This window comes from Arvicanthis niloticus, chromosome 20, assembly GCF_011762505.2.
Source record: "Arvicanthis niloticus isolate mArvNil1 chromosome 20, mArvNil1.pat.X, whole genome shotgun sequence".
NCBI classification, from domain to species: Eukaryota; Metazoa; Chordata; class Mammalia; order Rodentia; family Muridae; genus Arvicanthis; species Arvicanthis niloticus.
Genome location: NC_047677.1, coordinates 18,894,389 through 18,911,557, shown reverse-complemented (window position 1 = coordinate 18,911,557; position 17,169 = coordinate 18,894,389). Strand labels below are relative to the sequence as shown.

Genomic DNA, 17,169 nt, shown 5'->3' with positions numbered 1-17,169 from the left:
ACCATGCGATAGCCTCATTAGCAGCCTCTACAGGAAATGTTAATGAATATTAACCATTCTAACAATATACGGCACTGCTAAAATACAGCATCTGAATAGTAAAGTGGCTGAGAAACCAAGCAAAACTGCACTGTGCCACAAATAACTACAAATAGAAGGCAAAGAACACTGACTGCATTATGCTATAAATGACTGCAAATTCTCTTAATTATATAATCACCATCAACCTACCTGTCTTCTTCTATTTCTCCAAAACATATTAGACATTCATGACGGTAGAAAGATTAGTATTATCATGAAGAGTGGTATTGTACAGCTCAAGTTTGCAGACTGTTCACTCTATGCCAGGCCTTGTGCTGGATAGTCATATGTATGATCTCGTTTGACTCTCCCAAAAAATTATATGAGACAAGTAAATCTACTTTTTGGAGTGAATCATCCATGCAGACCTTTCTGCATTGATTAAGCAATAAGCAATCTGAGGGAGTCAGATGCCCTAAAACCAGAATTACAGTGTCTTTGAAACCAAAAACTGAGTCTTAACACCAATGTCTAATTTCTACAGTGTGTTGAACTTAGAAAAAAAAATCAGTATTTTCTATGTATTTATTTTGTTTTTCTTCATTCTTCTTGCAGACAACTAACAACTTTGCCCAGCAAACTACTTTCTCCCAGTTCTTATCCATGTAGCACAGTAAATTTCTTTTCTTAAAAAAAAAAAAAAAAAAAAAAAAAAAAAATTCATTTTATAATCGTTGATGTTTTGCTTGCATGTTTGTCTGTGTGAGGACATCAGAGGCCCTGGAACCAGAATTACAGACAAGAGTGAGCTGCCAGGTAGGTGCTGGGAATTGATCCTGAGTCATCTGGAAGGCCAGTCAGTGCTCTTAACCTCGGAGCCATCTCTCCAGCCCCACCGTTAACTTTCAAAATTACATCTCTTGAATTCCTACTGCTCTTTATAGTACCCAAAATCTTTAGGGTGGTTGAGAAGAGAAAAACTACCTTACCTGGTAATGAAGGATATTTCTTGGTCTGTAAAATTGGAAAGCTCAGATTCTCCAGATAAATTGATTTTTCTAGCTAAAACCTACTTCCTTCCTTCTCTTCCTCTCTGTCTTCTGTGGGGGTGAGTTTCCCCTAAAGTTACTTCCCCTTTAGACAATTCGCTAAGGTAAATTTCCAGACAGAAAAGTGAAATTGTTGCTGCCTGTTACTGAAAGCACTTTCCAAATAGATAGTACTTCTCTTTCAAGAAAACCTTAGCAAACATCTCTCATGAGATTCCACTGGGGTGAGTCATGAGACAATCCACAAACCAACTGTGCCCCAGCCTGTGTTGGGACATTACTGGTTGGTTTAACCTGGCTCTACCAATTCTCTCAAGAACAACGAAACATGAACATGGAGACTATGGAGGAATTCTGACTGATACATCAAAAGTAATTACCAATAGCTCTCTGCCAAATGTCCCACTGGTTCTCAGCATTGCTAGAGTCCCAGCCATGTCAGAAGAAAGAACAAGTCTACAGAATGCCACAGAGGAATCTGGATATATAAGAAACTGCATGGATTAGCACCCCCAAACATCCAAATAATTATTTATTTTTACATATATATGTCTTTTTTATCTTTCAAAAGAAAAATAGCCCTGGAACTCGATTTTATGAGGAATGCTGACTTTTTATTGAATGAGTGAAGTAAATTATACATTTATCTTGTGACACATATAACTAAAAAGAAAAAAATCTAGAACTTTCGAGGAAACACATGAGGCAAAAAAGCAGAGGAGAATATAAAACAAGAACAAGAGAGAAGAGAGAGGGGAGAACAAGAGAGAAGAAGAGGGTGAGAGGGTGGGAGAGCAAGAGAAGGAAAGGAGGAGGTAGAGGGAGGAAGGAGAAATGAAGGGGGAAGAAATCTTGACTTATTTGGAAGTAGTTGATATAATCACGGTAGATTCCGGGCCAATAGTTAAGTGAATTTCACTGAAGGATGAATTGTGAAACAGAATTATGATGTCTCTCTCTTAGCCAGCTGCCAGGGAACACTGTCTGCTGCTCAAGAAGCCAATAAGTGAATGGTATCTTGGTTAAGCTCAATAGTGTATGCTGGTTGGCAGACACAAATGTAATACTTTGCCGTTTCCTCCCCCCATCCCCACCCCCTTGGTCTCTTCTCCCAGTGAATGACTGTATTCAAGCTAAAATCTAAATAAACTTCAAGGAGATATTGATTTTACAAACTGAAACATCTGTGTCTTCTCTAGGTTAGCCCTGGGATTAGGAGTCATGTCAAAAAGGCATAAAGATGGGTCATGTTATTCTGTCTTGCCAGCTGCTTCACCAGTTGTGAATTCTCTCTGTTCTAGTGCGCAAACCTCATTACTAGATGTCTCCAGCTTCATTGCCTGTGGCAATCTACAAATAACCAGTCCACTCTGACCTAGTCCACATTATCATCTCCTATTATTCTCTCAACCGTCTTTATATAATACCAACTTGCCTTCGCCTGAACTTAAAGTCCCCACCCCAGCCACCTCCAGGCCTGTGCTACAAGGTTTCATTTCCCAAAAACCCCTTTCCCATCCCTCCTCTCCTGCCTTCCTATACCAGGACAAGTATGTAATCGAATTCAACTATATACCTTTGGTCACTGGGCTCAAAAAGATCTCTCTCTGCTATAATCTTCAAGTTCAATCACTTTTCATCAATGCAGACACTTACCAGCTGTGGTGAATAGTGAGGTTCGTGCCACAAATGCCCCTCTGTATAAGATACCAATTGAAAGAAAATTGCACATCATACATTATGGATATGCATTGTTTCTTACACAACTCTCTTTAATGTAAGGAATGCAATGTAGGAATGTGATTAAGTTACATCAATAGACTCATATGTTTATGTCACAATAAAACCCCTTTCTTTGTAAAATTAGAAATAGTCTAACAAGCATGGCAGAATCAAAAGCATGCAGAGTGTGCTAGCACACAGCTGTCATCCCAGAACACAGGAGCTAGAGGCAGGGGAATCCTGCATTCAAGGTCACAATGAGAATTTTTCTCAGGGGAAAAATAACTGTCTAAAACTAAGCTCTTCTCTGCTACCTCCAAGCTGTTCTTATAATAGCAACTGCATCAAGTCTGCTCATGTCAAAAATATGTACATTGATCAGTCGTGATCTTTTCTTACTCTTAGTCCCTCTATCCATCATAACCCATTTCCTCTGTACCCAGAATAAGTTAGGCTTTACGTCATCTAATGCTAACATCTTGAGCCCGGCTTCCATGGTCTCTAACCTGTACTAAGGCGACAGCATCTACGTGGTCTCCCTTCATCCTCCCTTGCCTGCTGCCCTACAATATCCTCTTCAAATAGCACACAGAGTAAATCAGGACATTCCTCTTCTCTGCATAATGCCCTCCAAATACCAGCACACTCTGCACAGAAAGCCAAAGCCTTTACAATTATCTCAACGGTCTTCGATCAGTGGTACCTGACAACCTTTCTGATTTGATTTCTAACTGTTCTTTATCTCTCGGTCTTGAGTTTACCCTCTTTCTCAAAAAGCACACTTCTTTGTGGTACCGAGCATGGAGCCTTCCTTTGCAGCCAATTCTTCTACACTGACAGATGCCTGGCTTACTCCTGACGTTTGTCCATGAAGCCTCCCTGACTGCTCTACAGTAGCTTCATCCCTCACTCCCAGCTCGTCTGCTCTGTTCTTTTGCCTTTATTTTTTATTCTTCTCCAAAATACAATGGACATAACAAAAAATTATATTATGTAACTGTTCTCTCTCCCCCTTGCTCTCTCTCCCTCTCTCCTTTACTCCCCCCCCCCAACCCTCGCCCTGCCTCTCTTTCTCCCTCTCTCCTTCCTGAAGGTTATCTAATTTGTAATTATACCATCCCAGGAGCTCCTCTTCTGTCCTGATCTTGTCACCTGCCTGAGTGATTTCAGTACCAGTCAGTCTCTGTTTGGCAAATTACCAGGAATGCCAATCATTTTCCTTTATCGCTAATGAAGTAATTTTCTTGCTCGGCCAAAAGAGTGATCACAGAACAGGCAAAAAGCGGTAATTGCTTTTAGGACCATTTGCTGCCACCTGTGCTCCAGCTAAAGTACATCTTGCATCTGGGTGTCCTCATTGACTACGTTCCCCTGAAATGCTTTCAAGGATCCCCTGTTTGTAAATACAGCCCCTACTCTCAAGGCTTTGACTGATGTATGAACAGAAACCTGTTCTCAGCTTCTTAATCGTCTCTCAATTTGCCTCCCAGGGAAGACCCCATCCTTACAAGATGCTCTTCCCGGAAAAACAGATTTGAAAAGGTTGAGCTCTTCACAGTAACATACTGGTGTCACACTGACAACGAAAAAAAACCAAAAAACTTAAAATAGTAGAAACAGACAATTTTTGTAAAACCTACAGATGCAGTGTACAAAAAGATCACGCATAAATATATAGTGTAGTATATAAAACATAAAAATATATAAAATGCACCACTGAAGATATGATCAACAAAACACGTTTAGTGCAGTTAGTACCCAAAGGCAATACTCTATATTGGTTACTTCCTCCTTTTGATGCCTATAATTTTCTGTTTTGTGGAATTATTTTGCCTAGTACCTTTTAAGTCCTTTAAGTATAAGAAGGACTGTCTCATTCTTAGGTTTAAATTTCTTTGCCTGAAACAATGACTACAAGGGCACAGATGAGCCCAGTCAGAAAATGACATTTGTGCTTCTCCCCAGTGCCCAGCCCTGGAAGCTCCAACTGGAGCTCAATGGCAGGAGGACGAGGTGTCTCTTTGTATGCTAATGTCCCAGTCTTCTCCTTTATAAGGAACACGAAGAGGAAGGGTGGTGGGTGCTAGTGATGGAGAAAGTCCTTTAGATGTTTCTCTTCCCCCATCTAGTTTCCTGGAGATTTTGTTCAACACGTGTATTATGAATAGCTCTCCACCATCAGTCTTTGCATCTGGAAGGAGCTGCTGGTGCACATAAGACAGTAACTTCAGAGACACAGGCTCAGAGACCATTTACACCACTGATGCTCAACCTATGGGTCATGACCCTTTTAGGAAGGTCATGTCATATCAGATATTTATATCACGATCCATAACAGTAGCAAAACTAGTTATGAAGTAGCAACAAGTAATTTCATAGTGACAGGTCATCACAGCATGAGGAGCTGCACTGAAAGATCAGAGTATCAGGAAGATTGAGAACCACTGATTTAGATGCTCCTTTGGCTTTCTCATTCCTTGTGTGACATTAGTGTCTCTGTTTTCCTGCAGGTCTCCACTCCTGGACCATTGCTTTTTCTATCCCTCATCAGTTAGAACACGGGATAGTTGCCTTCCTGTAAAATGTCCTCTAACATCTAGCTGCATGTTGGTAAGGGCTTTTGTGGTTTAAATAAAAATGACCTCCATGGACTCATATATTTGAGTGCTTAGTGAGTAGTATTGGGATGTGTGGCTTTGTTGGAGAAAGTGTGTCACTGGAGATGGCCTTGGAGATTTCACAAGTCCACAAGAGCCAGGTCCAGACTCTCACTCTTTCTTTCTGCTATCTGCCAGTGTAGAACTCTCAACTCCTCTCCAGCACCTGTCTGAGTGCCACCATGCTCCCACCACAGCCGTAATGAACTAAACCTCTGAACTGGAAGACAGTCTCATAAATGTTTCCTTTATAAGAGTTGCCATTGTTATGGTGTCTCTTCACAGCAGTAAAACCCAAACTAAGACAGTCTGTACAATTAATTTTATTAGTAGCCCATTTTCACTCCTACTTTGGTTGATCGCTTCACATTTCTTATGGAGCATACTTATATCTGTTTCATCTGGTGTTTGGTTCCTAAGGGCTTAAGATTATGTTTTTGACCATTTATCTTGATTACCTAAACTTGACCTAAAGAGGCACTCCATAAATGCTGATTTAAATATGTAGAAAAATAAACGGAGGGTGAAGAAGGTAATATATGCTCAAATCCAAAAAAGGCCAGGATAGAAAAAAAAAATTGTATTCAATATGATTTACCATCTACAGCCTGGAGAATCTAATGAGAGGAGAACCAACCCTTAAAGGCCTCCCTCCTCCATCTCTCTCCTCCATCTCCTCCATCTCCTCCATCTCCTCCATCTCTCTCCTCCATCTCCTCCATCTCCTCCATCTCTCTCCTCCATCTCCTCCATATCCTCCATCTCCTCCATCTCCACCATCTTCTCCATCTCCTCCATCTCCTCCATCTCCTCCATCTCCTCCATCTCCTCCATCTCCACCATCTTCTCCATCTCCTCCATCCCCTCCATCTTCTCTATCTCCTGGCTCTCTTGCTGTTGGTCTGCCTCATACAGTCTGAACTTTCATCACAGTTAACCATGTGTGAGAAATGGGAGTATTCTGAGAGAGAGAGAGAGAGAGAGAGAGAGAGAGAGAGAGAGAGAGAGAGAGAGAGAGCTGGAGGGGTTAGGGAAGGCAGCCTAGCTCACAGACCTTTCCCTGACCAATACCATCATGAAGTTATTGTCACTAGTACACAGTCCCCACAACAATCCTCCATCTAGTTATGCCAAGATTAGCACCTACAAACCCAAAATAGCAGCTGACACAACTTTCTATTTGCAGAAGGGCAGGCGGGACGTGTTAACAGCATGCTGGTGAGATCCCTGGATGCTGAGGACAGGCCCAACAGCAAAGCACTGCAGAGGCAGGCAGCCTTGATCTTTATCTGCTGATAACTCCACAGGTTCTTATAAGGGAATTCCAGAACTTTCCTTTGATAAAGCCTCAAAACCCCCAGGTCTACTGCTGCCAAAACTAAAAATAGCTTAGAATAATCATGGAAAGGCCATTGGTCTGGAAGTTGGAAAGGAACGGGCTCTCACTTAACGCTAACTGATTTGGTGTCCTTAGACAAGGCATTTATCCTCCAAGCCATTCTGAATGACCATGTTGATCTTGGGGAAGGTAGGAGACCCCTACTTCTCAGGAAACAAGGTGAGGGTCCTGAAGATACTTGAAGAGCCCTCCTCCAGAATCCTAGGAAAGAGAAAAAAAAGAAAGTAGCCACACACTGAAAATGTTCCCCAGTTTTACTTTTAGTAGAAAAAAGAGCCATCAATATTAAGGCTTTTAAAGGTCTGAGTCCCAGTGGTAAAGAGGGAATGCCCTTTATCCTAATGCCTTCTAGCTGACTATAAAATATTCCTCTATGCTCTCTAACCTCCTGACTTCCTTGTCTAAGATCCATGGCGTCCTCAGTGAACATCGAGGATAGGGAAGGGCCCAGGAGTGACCAGAAAGGGAAATGGCTGATTTTAGCAAACAGGAGGTCTCTCAAGCCCTACAGGATATATAAACATGGCTGCTTTCCTTCTGTAGGAAGTGCCATTGTATTCTTTATATACTTCAAAACATTGCATAATTAAGTTGTCTTTAAGCACGCACTTTATATATACTAGTGCATATTAATGTTTTATTTACATTCTTTCCTACCCCCAATACTCATTATTCCCATTTTACAGGTGATAAAACTGACATTAAGAAAGACAAAGTTTTGTGTCAAGCTCTTAGAACTACTATAAACAGGCCCAAGACGAACTCTGTTAAATTTCATACAAAAACCTGTGTGTGTGTGTGTGTGTGTGTGTATGCACATATGTGTATTTGCATGTATATATTTTACCATTTGCCAAAGAAACAATAATAGATGAGAGGAGGAAACAGAAGCATATACTTAATGAAAAAGAGAGTTCATAGAACCCAGATAAATGCACACAATTCCTAGTGCTAAGTCCTGTAGAACATGTGGACTAACCACAGGGCAGGGAGATGACGTCCCACGTTAAATTACAATTGTAGAGCCAGCTGACAGCTAAGGAAGAGTAGGTTGAGTTCTTCTGAAAGCAAATGTGAACAGTTTGAGTCTGCTAAAGCACTCAGTGTCTGAAGCCGGACTGTGTGCGTGTGCGTGTGTGCGTGTGCGTGCCCATGCACACAGTAGAAATCGCTTAAAGAATCATCCAAACCAAGCACACACACTTCATGTCTTTCACTTAATTTAGAATGTTAACCAATTTCTATGGGGAAAATATGACGACTCAGTTTAATGGTTCCTTGTCATATTATTGTTAAGTCTTTAAATGACAACACTACAGATACCATGGAATCTGTGAGAACCCTTTTCACTCCCTCTGACACGAGCTCTTCTGTGTCATATTATTTTATTATTTAAAGTCAAGAATCTTACTGTGACCAGGAGCGTGCTCATTGCCCAGCAAGCACAGAAGCCAATACTTCTGCCCTGGAGGGATTTATTTTGTTATTGTTTGTTTTGCCAAAAGAACTTTATTGACAACAGATTAATTAAGGAGACAGAGCAGCTCAAGTCTGTCTCGAATATTGGCAGGTGGCAAAAGGAGTTAGTTAAGTGGCCTAACTGGGGATATAGAAGCAGTGTTAGGATAGATAATCCACACCCAGCACACAGGTCCAGTGTCTTGGTTTCATTCCTGTAATACCAGACTACTCCACCATTGCCAATGCATGTGACAACATCCACTTATCCATCGACATGAAATCAAATAAAATGCACGCTGTTGGTTCACAGAAAGCACTCACAAAGTGAAAGAAGCCACCCCCTGCCCACCGCCCACCGCCCACCGCCCACCGCCCACCGCCCACCGCCCACCGCCCATCATCCACTACCTGTGTCCCAGCGTAGGCTTTATCTTATCAGGTTTGACGTGTTACAGACTTGAACCAGAGCTTTAGGCCAAGAAGACTCACATTCAAACTTCAGTTCAGCTTTCTATCCACTGGGTGGCCTTGGGGAATCTCCCATTCTTCTTCCACAACAAGGAAATAATAGCCCTACTGTGGGAGAATGCTGTGGTGTTTACAAATAATGTATGAAAAGTGGCTGGCACATGGAAGAGAATAAACAGTTGCTTATGTGTATCTTTAGATACAACAGCCCGTTCGGTGAAATGGGGCTCATAATGATGTTCACAGAGTTGTTTTACTGTGTAATTGTAATTCCCAATACCTTAAAACTGGTCTGAGTGTCATGATATGCCTATCTTGCTCATCCGGTCATTTTTAAGGGGCCTTCCAGAGATACCCAAAGCTCTGACCTGAAGCCCAGAGAAATAAAGGCACCTATCAGCGGCAGTGGACACTAATCAGTTCAAAGGCGCCCCGGCGTAACTGCAGCCCAAGTTCTATGGAAGCCGTGGAAAGGTTACATGATTCAGACAAATGTAGTAGGCATGAGATTACAGGCCAAGAGGAAGAGGTCGGGCCTACTATGGGCTGTGGGTTGCATATTTGACAGGCTCATACACTGCAAGTCTTGTTCTGGGTCCCTCACAAAGCACCTCTTTAGGGAAGACAAGATGTTCTTTGTAAATAAAAGTTCATGCATTTCAATAATGAAGTCATTTTCTAGCACTGTAGTGAAAGATATTCTCTCCAGCCCTCTGGGTGAGGACTGCACAGAGGAAGAGGAGTGGCCAGCGAAGAGAGCCACAGGCTATCTCTAGAAAAGGAGAGAAGGAGAACAGAACGCATCCAGAAATGGACACCCTGCCTCTGGCTCCTGAGGTCATGTACCTCAGGCTCCCTCCCGCCCCTGGAATCCCTTTTCCACCCACTTTCCTGTACACTAGTGGGGGCCACATACAAATCTATATAAATATAGATCAGACATCCGGCGCCTTGGCTACGTAAATAAGGGATGTGGGGAAGCAATCAGAAACGCTGAATATTCATCTCGAGTCCTTGGAGAGGCTCCAAACTGCGAGGGGGAGGGGAAGGCAGCGTCAAGGAAAGGCCTGACCTCGGGGTCTGAAAGCCAACTTGAAGTGGGAGGGCCTGGAAGGGGAAGGTGGAAAGGGAGTGGTGAGAATGAGTGTGGGAAGGAAGCCAGAGCCGCGCCGTCCTCGGTCCCAGCCGCCTAGGAGAGGAGGTGGCCAGGCGCGCTCACCCGGCTCATGCCAGTCCCGCTCCGCTGCCTTTTGATGCTCGCGGGGAGCTACGCTCCATCCATCTGTAGATCCCAGAATCTCAGGAGCGGCGGGAGACCGGAGACAAAGTAAGAGAAGTGGATGGAAGCGAAAGACAAGCAAGAGAGAGAAAGAGAGAAGAGACCACGCTGCCTCTCACTCTCTCTTCTTTAATACAACAACAAAGTTGCAACTTAGGCTCCTGGATCTAAATACTGCAGGCCCAGAGAAGACAAAACACCAGGCATCGCTGCATCTCTTGGCGGGGTACCCACCAAGACCCCCAGATCTTTCGCTCCAGGAAGGGCCCTGTTGAATATCAGCAGAGAGATGGCTTGGAGCACAGCCTGGTGCTCAGTCCTGGCCCTGGGGCTCCTCTGGAGTGCTGTCTGCGCCAACGCAGCGTCAGGGGACGGCAATGCTTTTCCTTTTGACATCGAGGGAAGCGCAGTGGTCGGCAGGCAAGAACCATCGGAGACTAGCGACTCCCGCGTGACACTGGGACGCCTGCCTCCCGCTGCTGAGGTACAGTACCCCCTGCCTTTGCCACCCTGTTCCACACCTGTGTCTGCCATGTCTACCAGCTGGGCCATTATTCTCTTTCTCCCCATCTTTTTGACAGCCTAGGCTTTCATCTGGACTAGGTCTCAGTTGAAATACAGGGTTCTGTTTTCTAAGTTTGATTTGGATGTGAGTTGAAAGTTGAGGCTTTGGAACGTGTTTCTCTCGTCCAGTGAGAGTACCCTTCACATCTGCATGGGTCCGTTAGACTACATGAGAAATGTATACAGTATTCAGTGGTGGTCTTTTGGTGTGTTCCAATAGTCATTTTATCAAGCCTTGGCACTTCATGTTGTGTGCCCCTCACTGTCTTCCTGTCCCTCTTTGCTGTTTGAACAATGGGAGCAAATATTACTAAAAGACCTAGCCTGTCTCGAACTAAACACAAGGTCTTCTGCAAGGCTGCGGTGTTGGGGGTGGGGTGCTGGGGGTGGGGTGCTGGGGTGGGGTGCTGGGGTGGGGTGCTGGGGGTAAGGTGCTGGGGGTGGGGGTTGTCCGTGAAGGTAGCTGTTAGAAAATTTCAGGGATACCTTAATCAAAAGCAGACCATTCTAATCCAGAAGCCAGATGAAATTAAGCTCCATTCCCAAAGTAAAGCAGATCAGGAGTTACTGTTTTTATATATGAAGAGACTTTTAAGTTGAGAAACAGCTGAACTAAGGATGAGTCCACAGTAAGAGATTTAAGAGCCTCTGAGCCTGGATAGACAGTAGCATGCCCAGGCCATGGGGGATGCTAAGTAGGAAAAAATGAAGTCACATAAGTTCATGGGAAAGGAAAGAGCAACTGACCTAACACTACACGTATACACCACACATACACAGCACACACACACAGCACACACAGCACACACAACACACACAACACATACCATACAACATATACACACAGCAAACATATAACACACACATATACATACACACACACCACACACACAGCACACACAACACACACAACATACTATACAACACACATACACAGCAAACATGTAACACACATACATACACATACACACACACACCACATACACACCACATCCATACCACACACATCCATACCACTCCATATACCATATAGCACACACATACACACACTATACACACATAACACATACACACAGCATATACACACACCACACACATGACACACACACACCACATACACACCACACACATATACACACACTACTATGTCCATGTATAGCAATCACAAAGCTAAGTAGTGATGCAAGTTGATAATTGTGCTAAAAGTCACTGAAGTCTCAACTGTGCTCCTAATTCTACCGATTGGTAATATAACCATAGATATTAATTGTTGATTAAAAGTAAAATGCAAGATGATTCTTCTTAAGTAAAAGTCCTAGTCATGCTTCCTCAAAGGGGAGGCAGGTGAGTAGAACCAGAGTGTTTCAGTCTCTCGTTTCAGCACAGAGGGTCTACCCTATGGGTCTATTTTGAGAGAAATAGAGAGACACTGGGGACAGGTCAGAACAGCCCAACTCCATCAATGGAGAAATTGCTTCTCTGCGCTCTTGGAACAAACCCAGGCAACATTATCCTGCACCTGTTGCTTCCAGCAGGGAAAGTCCCTGAATGAAATGCTTGCCATAAGGACAGAATTGATATTGAGTATAGGACACTCAATTAAACTTGAATTGCAGGTAAACAGTAAATAAATCTTTATTGTGTCACAACTGTATGCATTTGTGCTAGATTTTTTTTTTCATCATTCATCTTAATTCAACTTATCTGGGCATTCTGTGTTCGAGTATGTTAAATCTAAAGAGATGATCATATCATGCAAAGCTATTTTTTTTCATATTTGCAACTTACAATAATTATTTGAATGTTAAAGGACCTTAAAGTTAATATTGAGAGGCTGTGAGCAATTTCTCATACAAGCCATGTCCAGGGCAGCATTTTAGAGGGCAGACTTGCTAAACATGCTTAAAGTACAAGCATCTAGACTATTACCCAAGTAATAGTTTGCCCAGCTTGCTGATGAAAAAAAATAATAATAATAAAACCAACCCCTCAAGGCTTAGGGAAATCATTGATAGCTATTTTAGACTTTATGTAGTTGCCACGATGAAGGTATTACAGTGTCTGACACAGGTATAAGTGATTTGAACCTGCTGACTTATTACCATAAATGGGTTAGTTGGTTTTTTTTTAAATCCTTATTTGGTGCTATTTCTAGGAGACTTTTATGCTTCTATTTTACTTAATGTTTCTTAATATTGGATCTGTTTGTGTATGTTCTTCCCATCAGAAAGACTGTCCCATAGTAAGTGAAATGTGCAGTGCTCTCAGGGTCTACTAGGGTCAAAATACTAGTTGAGGAATTTAGGGAAGAGAGAGGAGATATTAGTCATCCCAGGAGGGGTCACAGCACTCCGGGGAGAATGCCACAATTATGCTCCCAAAGGATACTTTCACATAAAGTCTCCAGCTTGCCTGTGGGCTCAGGATGATCTCAGTGCCCTAGCAGCAGGTTTCCCATGCTCTTTATAGCCAGTAAGCAGATCTTAAATCAAATACATTCCAGAGACTTAATAACATGGCACAACTACTTTACTGGGTTGGGTCAGGAAACTGTATTTACATAAAACAGAATACGGTCACATTATTCATAGGAGGGGTTCAAAATGTAGGTGGGAGGGTGCTCTAAAAATATTTCCACTTTATTTGACTTGGATTTATATGAATGGTCATTCTTCAACCAACTCTCCAAAAGAAGGAAGAAAAAAAAAATCTAAGGCAAGCATGGGTCAGTGGGAGGAGCTTGGCAAAAATCCCCTAATGCTCTCCCTCCGGTTTCCCCATGGCTGGATGCTTGTACTAAGGCAGGGTCTGTGACCTACAGTGGGGCTCAGTGTGAGATGGGAGCGAACGTGAATGAAAAATTAACACAATGAAAGGACAGAAATGGTGTCAGGCCAGGAAGAAAGGGCCCACCTTTGGAAAAAAAGCTTTCCCATAGGACGGAAAGAATGTGAAAGAGACACACCCAAAGGGGGTTCTACACTCCACTTGGGGGTTTTCCCACCTTCTGCTTCAGGACAAGCCATTTACTGAGTCCACTCCTGCTGATGACAGCAACGATTTTTCAGTAGGCAAGGGTGGACAAGAGGGAGACTAGTAGTTTCAAAAGGAACCTTCAGCATCCCGACAAGACTTTAAAAGAAGAGAGCTTACTCACTTTGTCAAGTGCACTGTAGCAACTGAGTCTAAATTGTCTGTGTGTGTGGGAGAGTGTGTGTGGGAGAGTGTCTGAGTGTGTGAGTGTGTGTGTGAGAGTGTGTATATGAATGTGTGTATAAGTATGAGTATGTGCATGTGAGTGTGTCTGAATGTGTGTATGACTGCTGTGAGAGTGTTTATGAGTGTGTGTGTGAGTATGTACGTGTGAGAGACTGCGTGTATGAGTGAGTGTGTGAGTGTGTATGTGTGTGCATGTGTGTGTGCATGTGAGTGTGTCTGAGTATGTGTATGACTGTGTATGTGAGTGTTTATGAGTGAGTGTGTGTATGTACATGTGAGAGAGAATGTGTATATGAGTGTGTGTGAGTGAGTATGTGAGTGTGTGTGAGTGTGTGAGTGTGTGTGTGTGTGAGTGTGTGAATGTGTGAGTGTGTTGGGTAATGTAGTTAGTTGGCCCAGAGCTTTCTCCTCTTGCCTGTTAGACCATTGCAATTTCTAGAAATGAGAAAACACAGGAAGGGAAATCTCCATGTGTGGATTTTGTGGAAGTGTTCAGAATCTAGCTAAAGTCTTCGTGACAAACACAGAATTGCAGGGAACCAGAGGGAAAGGAGGCACAGAGAGAGAATGACACCAAGGAACCAGTCTCAGAGTATCCTTGGGGAAAGAGGGATTTTTGTTTATTGAGACGCAGGGCAGGAGTCAACCAAGGTCGAGAACACTGGGCTAGCCATAGAAACTAGATGGAGGCCAGGCAAAGACATTGAGAAATCTGGGGCAAAGGAGGATGCTGCAAGGACCAAGCAGAAGTGGGTGGAGCTGGGTTTTATCCTCATTACTGGTTTTGATAAGTGAGAAAAATAAGAGAAATTGATGGTAAAGGTGAGGAAACTTCCCTGAGAGGAGAACGTAGGACTTCATGGCCTAACCTGAGTGGGGTTTACTGTTAATATCTTTACCAGGCTAACTTCCCTCCAAAACCATCATTGCTTCATAAGCCTATGGCCATCCCATTCTGGACTCACTTAAAGAAGCACCACAGAAGACTAACTCAGAGGGACTTTCCCTCATTCTCTGTGTTGACATGTGATCCCAGGCCCCCACACATTGTTAGGCTCCCTGCCATTGAAGCGTTGCAGAATGTTTACTGAAAGTCTCTATCTCTTTCACTATCTGCTTCCCTTTTTCTTATCTCAGCCCCTCACCTTGAAAGAGACTATGTAGACAATAAGTCTTCCAGCCACTAGCCTAGGCAGCTACCCTGGACTGCTGTGCCAGCACTAAATTAGGTCTTTGGAACCTCTACTTTCATTCACACAGCAAGCACATTTAGAGACTTACGTTGTACAGAGAAAAAAGTAGAGGTACCAAGAGGGATTAAAAGGAAAAAAAAAAAAAGTAGAGCTTTATCATCATGTTCAAATGGTAAGCAATCGGAGGGAAAGAATACTCCAAGCATCGTCCAAAGCAGAACAGACTGATGCTCTGTAAGAGTGGCTATGAGCTAAGTACTGCTGAAATTGATGACTCAATATTAAAATTTCTCCTAGGCAACTATATCCAAAGGCCAGGTTTAGTCCAAGGGCGATTTACTTCAAACATGGTGCTATCTCTCCACTACCTTTGAAATTCACCTCTCATCAGAGGCAGACTGTGGGCATGTGGCCAGACAGATGTGTGAATCAGTGCTCAGACTTTCAGCAGGTGACTTTGAGCAGATTAGCTCATCTTTTAGGGATTGCCTTTTTTATTATAAAATTAGTAAAAACATATTTTGGCTCCCAAGACTGATGTGATATTGCATGTATGTGTATGTCTGCAGGCTTTTTAAGGCAGTGCGCTTCAGCCTCCCCTCCCCTCAGCCTCCCCTCTCCTCAGCCTCCCCTCCCCTTAGCCTCTCCTTCCCTCAGACTTTCCTCCCCTCAGCCTTCCTTCCCCTCAGCCTCCCCTCCCCTCAGCCTCTCCTCCCCTCAGCCTCTCCTCCCATCAGCCTCCCCTCCCCTCAGCCTCTCCTCCCCTCAGCCTCTCCTCCCATCAGCCTCTCCTCCCATCAGCCTCTCCTCCCCTCAGCCTCTCCTCCCCTCAGCCTCCCCTCCCCTCAGCCTCCCCTCCCCTCAGTCTCTCCTCCCATCAGCTTCTCCTCCCCTCAGCCTCCCTTCCCCTCAGACTTCCCTCCCCTCAGCCTCCCCTCTCCTCAGCCTCTCCTTCCCTCAGCCTCCCCTCCCCTCAGCCTCTCCTCCCCTCAGCCTCTCCTCCCCTCAGCCTCCCCTCCCCTCAGCCTCCCCTCCCCTCAGCTTCTCCTCCCCTCAGCCTCTCCTCCCCTCAGCCTCTCATCCCCTCAGCCTCTCATCCCCTCAGCCTCCCCTCCCCTCCCCTCATCCCTCTGCTTCTCCTCTCCCTCTCAGCTCCTTTCTTCCCTGTGACTTCAGTGAAGCACAGATCCTACATGCTTAGTGTCTTGGCAATTGTACTTTGTCACCTAAATCTTTAATAATTTTGTAAATTTTATTTTGTCTGCATAGTTCCTAGTTTTGCAACCCAAGAGTGGAGGGACTAGGGTAAGCCCCTTACACTCATTCCCTGATAGTTTTCAAATGGTTCTTACAGGAAATATGGTCAGTGTCTGAGTGGCTGAGAAAAATGATGTGTTTTTCTGAATCTCTAGAAAAGCCAAATAACAGCAACAACAACACCAAGTAAAAAAGTATGAAATTAAGGGAAAGAAATCAAGTTGTGGGAAAAACACAAAGACAAATTCACAGATGTTCAAATCTGACTTGTCATTTTGTGACATGCATAAGGCCTAGGAAAGCCTGCTTGTTTATAACAATCATATAAATATGATGGTAAACAGGTATAATATTGAGATATTTGAGTTAGAAAACACAAATCCAATTTTTGGGACATGCTTTGAGTGCCAAAGTTAGTATTTCTAAATAATTATTAATTTTCTAACCTAGGAGAACTGTGTGCTCATTAAGAGACAGTGACCACAGACAGATATTTAAATACTCTCCTGGGTTTCATAAGAGCAGCCTGCTACTTTCAACTGTTTTCTCTTTTGCTCCTGGTGTGGTAAAGTTAAATTCTGGGAAACTGGCTTACTAAAGGGAAGTTTAACCACAGATGTTTGTAATTCCAACTCGAGTTTCCCATCAAAGTCTTAATGAAATTCAGCTGCAGGCAGCCTGCCTCTGAAGCTCTCTGCCTTTTTGTCATGAGAAACTTTTGGGGAGCAACATTCCAACCAATGGTAGTGGGAAATTTTCCATATTCAAACCCAAATACTCTGCATAAAGAAAGACACATCAGAAGCTGCTTCTTTTTTTAATAACAAGAGAAAAGTGGGTGGATGTGCCTTAAAAGTAATCATGATATGCAAAAGGCCCC

The 17,169-nt window shown here is 43.5% G+C and overlaps 1 protein-coding gene across 1 annotated transcript in view; it reads left to right on the top strand.

Annotated features, from left to right (window-relative positions):
* The first annotated feature begins 9,873 nt into the window (after positions 1 to 9,873).
* Positions 9,874 to 17,169, top strand: part of Lama4 (laminin subunit alpha 4) — a 139,507-nt gene continuing 132,211 nt past the window's right edge. The window contains exon 1 of the mRNA XM_034524245.2: positions 9,874 to 10,540. Coding sequence (XP_034380136.1) covers positions 10,346 to 10,540 — 195 coding nt within the window. The 5' untranslated portion in view covers positions 9,874 to 10,345. The remainder of the gene's footprint in view (positions 10,541 to 17,169) is intronic.